The 12,596-nt window shown below is 40.1% G+C and overlaps 1 protein-coding gene across 2 annotated transcripts in view; it reads left to right on the top strand.

Moving 5' to 3' along the window:
- atrnl1b (attractin-like 1b) overlaps positions 1–12,596 on the top strand; it is an 883,775-nt gene that overhangs the window by 567,611 nt on the left and 303,568 nt on the right. For both annotated transcript variants that reach the window (XM_080205830.1, XM_080205831.1), the window contains one exon: positions 3,202–3,280. In XM_080205830.1, coding sequence (XP_080061956.1) covers positions 3,202–3,280 — 79 coding nt within the window. The remainder of the gene's footprint in view (positions 1–3,201; positions 3,281–12,596) is intronic.

Genomic DNA, 12,596 nt, shown 5'->3' on the forward strand with positions numbered 1-12,596 from the left:
GCAGATGTATCAACTGTTGACTGATGCTTTGTCCTACAGGAGTAACACTTGTATCTCCTTTCCATTAGGTTTACCACTGATGCACTGTGGAGTTTTGATTACATGATATTTAATCATATGACATTTGATCTTGTGGGTACTCAACTGCTGCAGTTTGCACACATTATTACACATAACTTATAACAGTTGGGTCACATGTATCGGAGCATCTTTGCTCACCGTGTCTTTTCTTATACCAATGCATTGGTTAGCATTGCTGCTGTCAAGATAACCAACCTCAATGCAATTTCACAATGGAATAAATGACTGAAGTCAAAGATAAACAGCAGCTTTGAGAGGCGGACAAGATGTTACAAAGTTAGTCTCTGTTACAGTGACCGTGAAAATGTTGATTGTTGTGAAAATGCAACTCATTCATTAATGACCTTTAGGTTGGAAATCTATCATTCCTTAACTGGTCTGGCCTGCATGTGACTCCAGACTCACAGCAATGTGGTTGATTCTTAACTTCCTGCAGAAATGGTCTCGTTAGCTTCCTAATTCAAGGACAGCATGATGGCACCATGCTGTTGCCTCACAGCACCAGGGTTCTAGGTTCAATTCCGGTTTTGGGTGAATGTCTGTGTGAAGTTTGCACGTTCTCCCCCATCTGCATGGGTTTCCTCCCACAGTCCAAAGATGTGCAGGTTAGGTTGATTGGCCCCTCTGTGTCAGGGTTAGCAGTGTAAATATTTGGGTTATGGGGTAAGGGCCTTGGTGGCATTGTTGCTGGTGCAGTTCAGTGAGCCGAATGACCTCAATCTGCACAGTAGGGATTCTATGAATTAAGAATGGGCAACAAATGCTGACCTTTCCTGTGATGTCCACATCCTGTGAAAAATTAATTGAAAATTGCGGCCACAGAGGCACAAACCTCTGCCAGCCATACTACTTTGTCAATTAATTACCAATCCCAGGAAACTCTGTTGCCACCTAAATTGTTTAAAAAATAAAGAAGATTAATCTATTTTATTAATTCTTTTCATACAGTTTTTGAAAAAACATTTGATATTCCCCAAATAAAGATAATGGAGTGAATTTGCATAAGACACATTGATGCTTTTTCCCAAATCCAGGCATTCCCAACACAGGTCATTGTAATTCTGTCTCTCTCTTTAAATGAGGACTCTGTCTCTATTCTCCTGCTTACTGCAGCAGCTTGTCCACCACCACTGTGCAAGTAAAGGAGACAGAGGCACAAAGGGGCACACACCAAGATTGAGCACAGCTAAGCATGAAGGTGAGAGGGAGCAAAGTATGCAATGAAGCAGAGCACAAGAAACAACTTCTGTAATAACTATGTGAGCAGATAGGAAATGGTGCATAGGACTTTAGGACATGTGAGGTTCATGAATTGCATGGTATGGAAAGGGGAAAATGTGTGTCTCAATTTGTTGCAAAGGCTGGTGTCTGAATATCTCAGGTGCAAATTGTTGGGCAAATACATGCTCATTTTTCATGATCAAATTTACATGACCAGCTTAAGCAGAATTAACATGCTTACCTTTAAGTGACTGCTTCCTTTTATTGAGCTTCTGCAGTTTCATATGTTGCAGCAATAAAATGTGAAATTCCAACCCCTCATTGTTTAACTGTGCAATTCTGGAAGGAAACACACATTTAATATTCTAAATACTATGCTCCACAAAGTTAGCATGTGATTGGCTATGCTCAGTTCAGGTAATTGGAAAGCTTATGCTTCCTCACTTCTACAATCTCTGCGTCAACTTCACAAATTAAGTCTTTGGGAAAAGCATTGAGCGATTTCCCCACAGACCATGAAGTAGTGCTTTTTTTATTGACTCGTGGAAAATAAATAAGCATTGCTTTTTTTCACAACTGCAAACTGATAAATAAATAGACTTGATTCCCTTGTGCATTAGAATGGCATTGAGGGGCTTGAGAAAAATTGAAGTTCATGGAATCGGGGAAAAATATCCATTTCCCGGAGTCGTGCCGAGTACAAAAGAAGATGGGGCCTGTTATTTGTGTCCTATCATCTCAGCCTCAGAACATTGTTTTAGGCATTCCATAAGGTAGTGAGTGACAGGGCCCAGCCATCTTCAATTGCTTCACCAATGACATTCCTTCCAACATGAGGTCAGAAGTAAGGCTGTTTGCTGATGATTGCATGTTTTTCAGTACCGTTCACAGCCTCTCAGATTTTGAGCAGTATATGTCCACATGCAGCAACCCCTGATGAACAGGTAGACATGGCTGATCAGTGGCAAGTAACTGTTAAGCCACAGTCCTTCCAGAAGTTAATTAATAAACTAAAGTTGCATGAGTGGTGATAGTTATATTTAGTTTTATAATGTTCCTGTGAAACACCTTGGGCCTTTCATTATACTGAAAGCACTATACAAATATAAGTTGCTGTTTTTGCTGAGTTCTAATGATGAAATATATAATAAAAAGAAATATTGCTGGTATAACCATTTAGAATATATTGAGTTATAATAAATAATCTTTCCATCAAAGTCCTTCTCCACTGACCAGTTTTCTCACCTGTCAATGTGTTTAGCCTGTTGTTATACCTGCTTACTGTACTTGTGAGAGATTTGAATAAGTTGTTGGTTGTTTATCTTAAGTTTTATGCAAGAATAATACCCACAAGTTCCAGTTTGTTTTGTTGCTTCTAATAGTTGCTCTTCATATTCGTCAAATTCTGTGACAATCTAGAATCAAAACACAGAAGTGCATTGGCTGGCACGCAAGAAAGTAAAAGGTTGGGAATTAGATGGGATATTTCCATAGAGAGATATGTAGACCTGGTCCAAAAATTTGGAATTTAATACATTGGGCAACACGAAGCCAGTCAAGGTATAGGAGGATTATGAAAACAATTTGACTTAGAAAGTTTTGGCACGTTCTGTGAATGGCCACTTCCGTACTCGATCATAAAAAAAGTCACAAGTATTCAACACTGTTAAGTTTTGAGCCATCGTTGTCTTCTAACTATTTGAACCAATCAGGTGTAATTGTGAAGCATGATACTTGAGGTATGTTGGAGAACTGTGTATATTCATGACGGTTTTTAAATATAGATATAGGTTCACTTTACTACAAATTTTAATAAAATACTGGATCATTACTGTGTAAGTTCTGTAGGTTTTGCACAGAAAATATAATCACGTGGTTGCATTGATTACTTCCTTATAGCTGTTTCCTATCGTTACTCTTGGTGGCTGCTGTAGTGTGGAAGATCAAACAAACTTGCTGGGCTTCACGAAGAAGAGAGGTAAGAGATAGTAGCGCTACTTATAATCCAGTACAATCCTGCATCGATAGATTTATTAGCTTAATGAACCTTCTTTCGTTTAGAGTAAACAATCCTACCTTTGTTACTGTGCAGGAGGGACAATCAGAATGTTGCCAATGTGTTATTTGTTGGCCCAAATTCAATTTTCAACTGACAGAAAATTGTGTACTTTGTAAAGTAAATAATGTAAATTTCAAAATCAATCAACAGAAGTTTTTGGCTTTACAGCTAAATCGTAGTTCTGATGTTATCTTTACTCTTAGTGGCAAACTGTAGTTTTGAATTTTTAGCCAAGAATTTTTCCCTGTCCAGTGAACAGACTTCATCAAGTAGCGGTCTGATATGACTAGGTAACCTGTTGAAATATCCTTTAAGTTGTTGACACGTTTCCATAGATAGACCCTTGATTGTACAGGGAATTTTTTAACTCTTCAGTTTATTTTATAAATAATGGTCACTTGGAACCATTAGTGTGATATTGTATGTCTGTATTGAACCTGAGTGTAATGCAGTCAATATCTTGTGCTACGCATCGAGTACACTGTCGTATAGAGAAATATTGTTAGAATTTAACATTGGACAAAATTCAATTGGTGAAGACTCTAATTCAGAATAATAATCTAAAATTCCTCACTGACAGACAATTTGAATTGCTAAACCTTTGATATATATTTGTATAAATGCAGTAAACGTATTGGCAAATGGAATATGACTTCTGTGCAAAGTTGGAAAACAACAGATATTTTCATTCAGAGAAAGTTATGCTGTGATATTTTACATTGTGTTCTTAGAATATAATATTGAGAAAAAAAAAACATGTTGATCCTTCAACTAAGTTACTTATTGTTTAATAATATATTGGAGAACAGTCTTGGACACCAAATAACTTTGGGCTAGTTATTGGTAGAAACGGCGTTGCACTATTCATCTGCAGATGCAATTCATAGATGACAAAGTATGCAATGTATCTTGTACAATCAATATAGATAGTTCACGTGTTCAAGATAATAAAGTAAGAGAAAAGTTGGAAGTTTGATGCCATAAATCTTATTGAATTATGTCTTGTTGCACTACTTCGGTGAGCACATTTACGTCATGGTGTTTGTTCTAGAGGATTTCAAAGCAGTTTATCAGTATACACATCAGACACTGACGTACACTTTGCAAGGATCTTTGAAACTCAGTGCCTCTGCATTCTACTATAGAGGACTTCTCGTCCCCCAGCCCCCAAGTTGTTTTAAGTTTATTTATTAGCGTCACAAGTAGGCTTACATTAATACTGCAATTAAGTTATTGTGAAAATTCCCTAGTTGCCTGTTTGGGTGCCTGTTTGGGTATGCTGAGGGAGAATTTAGTGTGGCCAGTGCACCTAACCAGGAATCCTGTGCGGATATACAAAAATAAATATGTAGCTAAAATTTAAAAATTATTTTACAATATTTACAGTTCAATTCTTCCATTTGTGTCTTTACTCATAAATAATGGATGTCTGTGACACCTGTTTTTGCTTGGCACTGGATTTAAGTAGATTTACTACAGCAAATGATGTTTATTGCCTCAGTATTCATTCTGCTTGGCTTAAAAATATGTGTTTTAATAAAAACTTGAGTAAAAAGATATGCAAACAGCTTCAGGGTTAGGTAGGTATCTCCAGTATCCATAATAATTGAAGATTAAATCTGAAAGTGTTCCTTTTTTTGAGTTGTTCGTTTTGTAATGACATTATAGAACACATGGGGTATGGTATGAGGTGTGGACTAATGATCCTAGAAATACAAGTTCAGATCCCACCATGGGAGCTAGGGAATTTAAATTGAATTAATTAAGTAAATCTGGAATAATTGGTAACCATGAAACTTTAGGGTTGTCATAAAAACTGATCTCATTCAACAATGTCCTTTTCACAAGGAAATCTGCCCATTTGTGTGATTCAGGTCACCCGCAATATAATTGATTTGTAACTGCCTCTCAAAAGGCCCAGCAAACCTTTCAGTTATATCAAACTTGCTAAGAAATCTACAATAAGCAGGAAAATAAATGGACCACCTAGCGTTAATCTAGGTAGAAGATTTGGACATGACAAATGCAAATCCAACAAAGCAGTCCTTACTTACATCCAAGGATGCACCAAAATTGGAAGAGCTATTGGAAGGCTTTTGATAAGGTCTCATAGTAGACTACTATGTAAGGTTAAAGCGCAAGGTAATGTCTTGAGATGAATATAAAGCTGGTTAGCAGATAGGAAGCAAAGAGTTGGCATAAATGGGTCTTTTTCTGATTGGCAATCAGTAACTAGTGGGGTTCTGCAGGGATTTGTGCTTGGACCATGACTGTTCACATTATATATTAATGATTTGAAAGAAGGAACTGAATGTATTATGTCTAAATTTGCAGTTGATATAAAGTTGGGTTGGAGGATGAGCTGTGAGGAGGATGCAGAGATGCTTCAGTGTGATTTGGACAGGCTGAATGTGTGGGCATCTGCATGGCTGATGCAGTATCCACTTTGGTAGCAATAATAGGAAGACAGATTATTATGTGAATGGGCGTAAATTGAGAGAGGTGGAAACTCAATGAGACCTTGGAGTCCTTATGCATCAGTTGCTAAAAGTAGGTATGCAAATGATATGTTAGCCTTCATAGCAAGAGGATTTGAAGGTTTACCAGACTGATTTCTGGGTCTGTCATATGAGGACAGACTAAGTCCATTAGGATTATATTCACTAAAGTCTTTAGAAGATGAGAGGGGATCTCATAGAAACTTACAAAATTCTAACAGGGTTAGACAGGGTACATTCAGAAAGAAGGTTCCCAATGGTGGGAGAGTTCAGAACCAAGGGTTATAGTTTGAGGATAAAGGGTAAACCTTTTTGCACTGAGGTTAAGAGAAATTTCTTCACCCGGGGGTGATGAATGTGTGGAATTCACTACTATTGAATGTAGTTGAGGCCAAAGCATTGTCTGATTTCAGGAAGAAATTAGATATAGCTCTTGGGGGCTAAAGGGATCAAGGAATATGGGAGGAAGCGGATCAGGCTATTGAATTTGTTGATCCGCCATGATCAAAATCGTGGAGCAGGGTCGAAGGTTCAAATTGTCTACTCCTGCTTCTAGTTTCTATGTATCTATGAGCTGACCTACTGTCCAGTCAACAGCCTTTCATTGTCACGCCCGCAGAATCAGACTTTTCAGCCAATGCCCCAGTCTCTGCCTTCACCATCTCTAGGTATCACCTCTGTGCAGTTCAGAAAATGTGGTCCTCAATCTTGAAACATGATCTCATGGCATCAGTTCAAGCATGGATAAGGAAATCCCATGCTGATTACCACTTAGCTCCCTTCCTCAGCAGATGAATCAGTACACCTCCAAATTGGACAACCACTTGGAAGATGCACTGATGGTAGTAAGGGCTCAGTGTACTCTGGGTTGGGAACTACTATGTCATTCACAATGAGTGGCTGTGTAATACTATTAACTGATTGAATTGGAAGAGTCCTGAAGATCATACTGCCCTGCCATTTAATGGGATCATGGCTGATCTGATTGTAATCTAAACTCCATATTCCTGCTTACACCCAATAACCTTTCGCCTCCTTGTTAATCAAGAATCTTTTCAGCTCTGCCTTAAAAATATTTAAAGACTCTGCTTCCATCGTCTTTTGACTCTCACTCCTCTAGAAGAAAAATTTTTCTCCTTATCTCTGTCTTAAATGAGCAACCTCTTATTTTTAAACAGAATTCCACAAGAGAAACCATCCTCCGCATATCCACTCAGTCAAAACCCCTCAAGATCTTCAGTTTCAATCAAGTCGCCTCTTCCTATTCTAAACTCCAGCGGATAGATGCCAAACCTGTCCAACCTCTCCTCATAAGACAACATCCCATTTCTAGTATTTCTCTAGTAAACCTTCTCTGAATAGCTAATGCATAATGCACAACTTCCATTAAATAAGGAGACCAATATTATACACACAGTACTCCAGATGTAGTCTCACAATGCCCAATACAAGTCATGCATAATACCGTGCTTTTGGAGGCAGATCCCCTCACAATAAACAAGACCACTCTATTCATTCAGAATTACTTACTGTACCTATATTCTAGCCTGCTTAACTGCCTATTCTTAAGCATGAAACTGATGGAAGATGTTGTTAGTACTATGAAGCACCACCTGCTCACTGATGTTCAGTTTTGGCTCCACTTTGTTTCAAACTTTGCTATAGCCTTGGTCCAAATTTGGACAAAAGAGCTAATTTCCAGTGGTGAAGTGATTTTGACTCCCTGCACATTAAGGCAGCATTTGACCAAATGTGGCATCAAGGGGCCATAGCAAATTTTAAGTCAATAGAAGTCAGGGTGACCCATGGGAGTCATTACCTAGCACAAAGGTAAAATCATTGGAAGCCATATCTAAGCCCACGGATTTTGCTACCAATTTCCTCAGGGAAGTGGCCTTGGCTCAAGCATTGTCATCTTCCCTTTACCATAGATCAGAAGTGGGAATACTTGCAGATGACTGCATAATGTTCAATTCCATAATTCCTGCCACAATGAAGCAGTCCATGTTTCCACATAGCAATATCTCTACAACATCCAGGCTTCACCTGATAATTGGCAAATAACATTTGTGACACACAGTGCCAGGCAATGATTGTCTCCAAAGCAAAGTCTAGAAACTCCCCTTGACATTGAACGTCATTATCATTATTGAATCACTTACCTTCAATGCGCTGAAGTCATCATTGGCCAGAAATGTCACTGGACAAGCCACACAAATGCTGTGGCTGCAAGAGCAAGTTAGAAGCTAGGTGAATAATTCATCTCCTGATGCCCCAAAGCCTTTCCCACACCCATCAGGCACAAGGCCGGAGTGCAGTGGAATATACGGCATTTTTTTGAATTAGTGCAGCTCCAACAATGTTTGAGAAACTCTATAGCATGCAGAATAAAGAGGCACTAGATTTGGCACCCACCTTATTCACTTACCTGTTCATCAACACACTGTCTCTAATGTGACATCTGCCACCTAGAAGAACAATGACAACAGGTGCATGAAACACCAACACCTTCAAGTCGTACACCATCCTAACTTGGAATTATATCAAATTGTCAAAATCCTGTTATCCCTTATCCAATAGCACTGTGAGAATACTTGCATCAAACACACATTAGCTTCAGTTCAAAGAGGGGGTCACCATAATCTTTACCAAAACCAATTAGAGATGGGCAGTAAATGCTGGCCTTTACAGCCAGTGAATTAATATAGACAAATAAACTAGCATATGGTTGGGATTGTTCATACAGTGATCACATAACCAGTGCTCACACAGTGATCAGGAGTAGTGGTTAGCATTGCAGCCTCACAGTGCCAGGGATCCACTTTTCATTCTAAGTGCTAGACCTGGGCACAGTTCAGATCCGACTTGGAAATCTGCTTTCAGATGCCTCCATATGCACTCAGCCTGAAAAAAAATCACAGGTCTGAATCGCGCTGTGGGTGGGGCTTATCGCATCTGAAACAGTTGGAGCTCTGAACTGCGCATGCGCAGTTAGAAAAAAAAATTGCACCCCTGTCCACGTTGCTCCTGGGCTGCAAAAAGTGCATAAAACTGCCTGGGAGTGATGGCCCCATAGACATCACCCACCCCCTACTACGTAACTGTCCCCCTTATCCACCCACCCAGACCGATTGCGACCCCCTGTCCCCGCCCCCCCCATCAATCACCTGCAGAGTGGCAGCGGTTCCCCCTCCCAAACCCCTCATCAAGATCCAGCTGCCCGCCCCCCACCACCACCACCAGGAAATGATCGGGCCTGCCTCTCCCCACCCCCCCCAACCAGGAAACGATCGGGCCTGCCTCTCCCTCCGCGCCCCCCCCCCCCCCCCCAAACAGACAACAATCTGGCCTCCCTCTGCCCTACCACCCACCCCTCCCCCCACCTCACCAGGAAGCGATCTGTTTTCCCTTACCTCCCCACCCTCCATCCACCAGAGATACATCTGACCTGTCTCTCCCAACACCCCACCCCCACAAGAGAATGACCTGGCCTGCCTCCCTCCCCCCTCCACCACCGATCTGAGTCAGTGAGCCATTGGAAGCTCTTGACTTACCCTTCAGAAGTTGGAGTGCTCGAAACAAACCTTTGCCAAGCATGTCTGTTTCATGCCGAACCTGGACGCACAAATGCGACAGTGAAGGGGGAAATGCTGATAAAGTTGGATGGGCAGCACATTAATTCAATTTAAATTGCCGTAGCTCCCATTTCGGGGGCAAATTGGATTCGCAGCAATTCCTTGGTAAAATGGGCATCTACGCGAGCGTGGATCGTGTTAATGGCCTCTTGCCTGACTTTACCATGTTTCACAATGGTAAAATCGGGCCCTTCTTGTGATAATATCATCTCTATAAGAAGGTGTAATAATAGAAGAAAGTAGGATGGGGACTTCTAGTTACTGTGATCTGCATTTTCACCTCTTTCTAACTTTAGTTCTTTCAAGCACCTGTTCCTCAGAAACAAGTTTTTTTTTCCAGATGTAAACAGTAATGTAAGAAAAAGACAATGAATGTTTCTTCCGATTCTTTTTGGGGCAAAATGCTAATTGTATCATTTATCAATTTATGCATTTATTGCAAAAAATGCAACCACTTGCCAGTAGGCCCCGCAAGTGCGCTTTCTGCCAACTATAAAATATGTAGTGTTAAATATTTGAGTCATTTTGTTGGACTGTCCTTTCAGGATGAAATATGTGTTTTATTATTTATAGATCTTATCATTTCATCATAAATCAGCTTACTGATTTACTTGCCCTGTTCTAAACATATTTATCAGAATTTGAGCAATGTTTGGTATGAGGTTATATATTTTTGTAGTAGTCACTGATGCTGATGCATACATTTCAAACTTAGGTTTTAGTTTTTAATAGCGTAATAATCTGGTGTGAAATCTTCTGTTTACTTTTAAAATAAGAATTTTCCACAATGATAAATTACCTTTCCTGATGTTTGATGTTTTAGAGCCAGTGTTAGACTATTTATTGGTTATTTGTCTATTACAGGTTAAAACATAACTTGTCATGTATGGCATCTAATTTGTGAATATCGATCAAGTTGTGGCAATATTAAACTTTTTCTAAATGCATATCTTTGATTATTTCAGATAAAGTATAAAGCTGTCCCTTGCTCTTTTTTTGACTACTTAGTGGTTTACAAACTAATCTCTCCTGTCTTTGCCTTTTTGAAGCAGTGTATTTTCTTCTGTAGTCTAGTCTTTAAATCTTCCCCCACCCCCCTTATGTTCTTCAACCAGTTATCTGCTTCTGGGCTTCAACTTTGTGTTGTTTTTGATGCTTTTATGTGGAGGTATATAGAAAACAGTTCTGCATGTTGACCTAATTTTCCTGCTTGTATTTCTGCGGGGAAAGATTGTTTCCATCAAAAATGCTGAAGCATCAGTTGCTATCCTATGTTCTACTGACATCTTACCAACACAACTTCTCTGCAGATACAAAAATTCAATTCTCTTCCTTGAACAATTTCATTGTGCTTCTCAGAACCAAAATATTTGTTATTTTTAGTGCAATATAGGTTGAAGGCATGACTGCCAATGATAGGGGTGAAAAGAATGGAGAACAGTCCATGAGAAGTTGAGTGAAAACTGCTCCTAGGTTTCTAGGAGGTCAAAGGTTGGGCACTTAAACTTAGGGACCTTAGAGACTTAAGCACATGACTTATGCTGGCCTTTCAATACAGCACTATGAGTGATGAACCTTTCAGATACGATATTAAGCAGCGACCATATTTTCTCTCCTGTTGATGTTAAAGTTCCTACGACGCAATTTGAAGAAGAACAGAAGAGCTTTCATTGTGGTCCAGTCAACATTTATCCTTCAGATAGTACGACTAAAACATAAGAACATAAGAACATAAGAACATAAGAAATAGGAGCAGGAGTAGGCCATCTGGCCCTTCGAGCCTGCCCCGCCATTCAATAAGATCATGGCTGATCTGTCGTGGCTCAGTTCCACTTTCCGGCCCTCTCCCCATAACCCTTAATCCCCTCTCTTATCAAAAACCCATCAACCCGCTTCTTGAAAATATTTAGCGAGGCAGCCTCCACCACTTCAACGGGTAGAGAATTCCAGAGATTCACCACCCTTTGAGTGAAGAAGTTCCTCCTCAACTCCGTTCTAAAACACCCCCCCTTTATCTTGAGGCTGTGCCCCCTACTCCTACTGTCTTTTTTGAGCGGGAAGAGTCTCTCCACCTCTATCCTATCCATCATCTTATACGTCTCAATGAGATCTCCCCTCATTCTTCTAAACTCCAACGAGTACAAGCCTAGTTCATTCAGCCTCTCCTCATAGCTCAACCCCCTCAACTCCGGTATCAGCCTAGTAAACCTCCTCTGCACTCCCTCCAAGGCCAAAATATCTTTGCGCAGGTGCGGCGCCCAAAACTGCACACAGTACTCCAGCTGCGGCCTCACCAATGCCCTATACAGCTGCAGCAAGACCTCCCTACTTTTATATTCAATCCCCTTCGCTATGAAGGCCAGCATCCCATTCGCCTTCCTGACCACCTGCTGCACCTGCAAGCTGGGTTTTTGCGGCTCATGCACAAGGACCCCGAGGTCCCTCTGCACCGTCGCCTGCTGCAGTTTTTCGCCACGTAAGTAATAGTCCTTCCTACCATTCTTCCTTCCAAAGTGGACCACCTCACACTTGCCAACATTAAATTCCAACATTATATTCACAATGCAAAAAATGTATTTAGCATATCTGCCATTTCTTCATTTGCTGTTACCAATTCACAAGCCTCATTCAGTAGAGGTCCCACATTTACCTTAGCTGTCAGCCTCCTATTTAGATATCCATAGAAATTCTTATGGTTTCTTTTAATGCTGCATGCAAGTTTTATTTTCTCCTTTATGAGATTTTCAGTTTTTTCTTGCTGGATCCTAAAAACTTCCTAGCAACTTTGTATATCCTGATTTTCAACTTAACATTATCTTTGACCTCTTACGTTAACCATGGATTTTGTCTCTTTTTGATAGGGATAAACTCCAGCTCAGCATTTTGGACCAGCTATTTGAATATTTGCAGTTGCTCATCTATTGACCTGTATCTCAGCTCATTTACGCAGTTCACCTTAGACAACTCCTCTGTTATAATTGCTCTTATTTAAGCTGAAGACCCTGGTTATGAACCATGGCATTTATCCTCAAACATAAGCTCTTTAAACATAAGATGCCCTATTAATCCTTCTTCATTAGATAAAACCAAATCTAAAGCCGC

Source organism: Carcharhinus amblyrhynchos, chromosome 17, assembly GCF_965287045.1.
Source record: "Carcharhinus amblyrhynchos chromosome 17, sCarAmb.v2.hapA, whole genome shotgun sequence".
Lineage (NCBI taxonomy): Eukaryota > Metazoa > Chordata > Chondrichthyes > Carcharhiniformes > Carcharhinidae > Carcharhinus > Carcharhinus amblyrhynchos.